Source organism: Amphimedon queenslandica, unplaced genomic scaffold (assembly GCF_000090795.2).
Source record: "Amphimedon queenslandica unplaced genomic scaffold, v1.1 AMPQUscaffold_13470, whole genome shotgun sequence".
NCBI classification, from domain to species: domain Eukaryota; kingdom Metazoa; phylum Porifera; class Demospongiae; order Haplosclerida; family Niphatidae; genus Amphimedon; species Amphimedon queenslandica.
In genome coordinates this window covers 179570-181159 of record NW_003546294.1, presented here as the reverse complement: position 1 = coordinate 181159, position 1590 = coordinate 179570, and the positions used below count along the sequence as shown (strand labels likewise).

General features: G+C 38.4%; 2 protein-coding genes across 2 annotated transcripts in view; one reads left to right on the top strand and one right to left on the bottom strand.

The window, feature by feature from the left end:
* Positions 1 to 1590, bottom strand: part of LOC100640071 (dolichyl-diphosphooligosaccharide--protein glycosyltransferase subunit STT3B) — a 15025-nt gene that overhangs the window by 5489 nt on the left and 7946 nt on the right. The window lies entirely within an intron of this gene.
* LOC109580947 (uncharacterized) lies at positions 327 to 1361 on the top strand. Its single transcript, XM_019994570.1, has 2 exons — positions 327 to 419; positions 475 to 1361. Exons 1-2 carry the CDS (start codon positions 404 to 406, stop codon positions 1131 to 1133), a joined length of 675 nt encoding a protein of 224 aa, XP_019850129.1. The 5' UTR covers positions 327 to 403; the 3' UTR covers positions 1134 to 1361.

Here is a 1590-nt window from a genome sequence, read left to right as displayed (position 1 = left end):
TAATAGACATTAGTCACAGGACTCAGGTGAATACACTTCTGCCTTTATAGCAATGGACGGGGTAAGCACCCTAGCTCCTGGAACAAACGGAAATTTCCAAAGGGAAAAGAATATTTCTATGAAAACTGCTTTGAAAGCCAAAACAACATCCAAAAGAAATAGAGGGTGTTGAAATAAAAAGAGAACTCAAAGTATCCCCTGCTCATCGTGTTTTTCCACTTAAAAGCATCTCTTTATTCCAATTTCCATTTTCCTGACCAAGGTAGGCGTTAATTAGAACATGCAGGTCTATGACGTGGCTTCAGATTACTAAAAATAGTATACTGTCCGGAGATTAACTTGACTCAAGGTGATTTTGATGCGTTCGGGCGCCATGGTTAGCAGCATATAGACAAAATAAAAAATGGATACTATAACGAGTGAGTCAGTTTTAAATACAATATATTACTTTACTCATGAATTTTGTTATTATAGGCTACAATTTAAGTGTTCCCGTTGGCTGTAATGCCATTGGTAATAGTGGCCACACAGCAGCAGCTGAAACTAAATGCTTACTCAAATCCGTCATAGATACAAATTATGTAGGAGAAACAACACCACTTGCTAATGATTGGGCTTTGAAAGGGTGTAATATCACACAGGCAGCTTTTCAATACGCTGGATACATACGAATTGGTAAAACAGTTGGATTAATTGGATACATAATCATCGGTTGCCTTTTTGGTGGAGCTACCGGACTAGGAGCTATTGCCGGAGGAGTTATAGGAGCTGCAATCTGGGGAATTGGAGAACTTGTTATTTGGTCATTCTCCTATTATGGGAATGAGCCAGCCAGCAAAGTCACCAGGCTGCTTGATATCATAATAGCTGGTTCCATTATTGGGGCACAAACTGGAACAACGGCAACGGCAGCATTTGTGGGAGGATTTGGAGGGGGTGCCGTTTTGGGAGCTATAGAGCTCATTGGTTGGCTGTTCTCTCACTGTGAGTGCCCACAAGCCAGTGAAGGCATAAAGCTGCTTGGAAACATAATATATGGTGTATTCATTGGCGGAATAGCTGGACCAGCAGCAGCAGTTTTGGGAGGATTTGCAGGGGTGGCAAATTGGGGGCTTGCGATTTTTGGAGGCTGATGACAGAATTTAACACTTGCCATGTGTAGTTGGCGTGTGGTACACAATTTCAAATTTACATGTAAATCTTAATCAATTTAATTACAATTAATAATTTGCTTTTGATTTATTTTTGTTATCTCCCCTCTACTTTACTATCTCTCTTTACTTCCTGCAATTTGTGTTTGTTTCTTAGGCCTCTTATAATAATAGTGATACTAATTATAATTATTTATAATAATAATAAAACCAGAATAATGTAAAACATTAGGGGCGGAGCGGAGCCCTAGCCACATCATAATAATCATCATAAAGATTGAGGCTATTTAACTTTAATAATAGTTTGAAGAACAGTCAATCTGTACAGACACACTTCATCAATAAGGACTTTGCCCAATAACTTTACAAAGGATGATGAACACATTAACAGAATGAGACTCTCAAAGGACTCTATACTTAGTGAAACATGAAATTAATT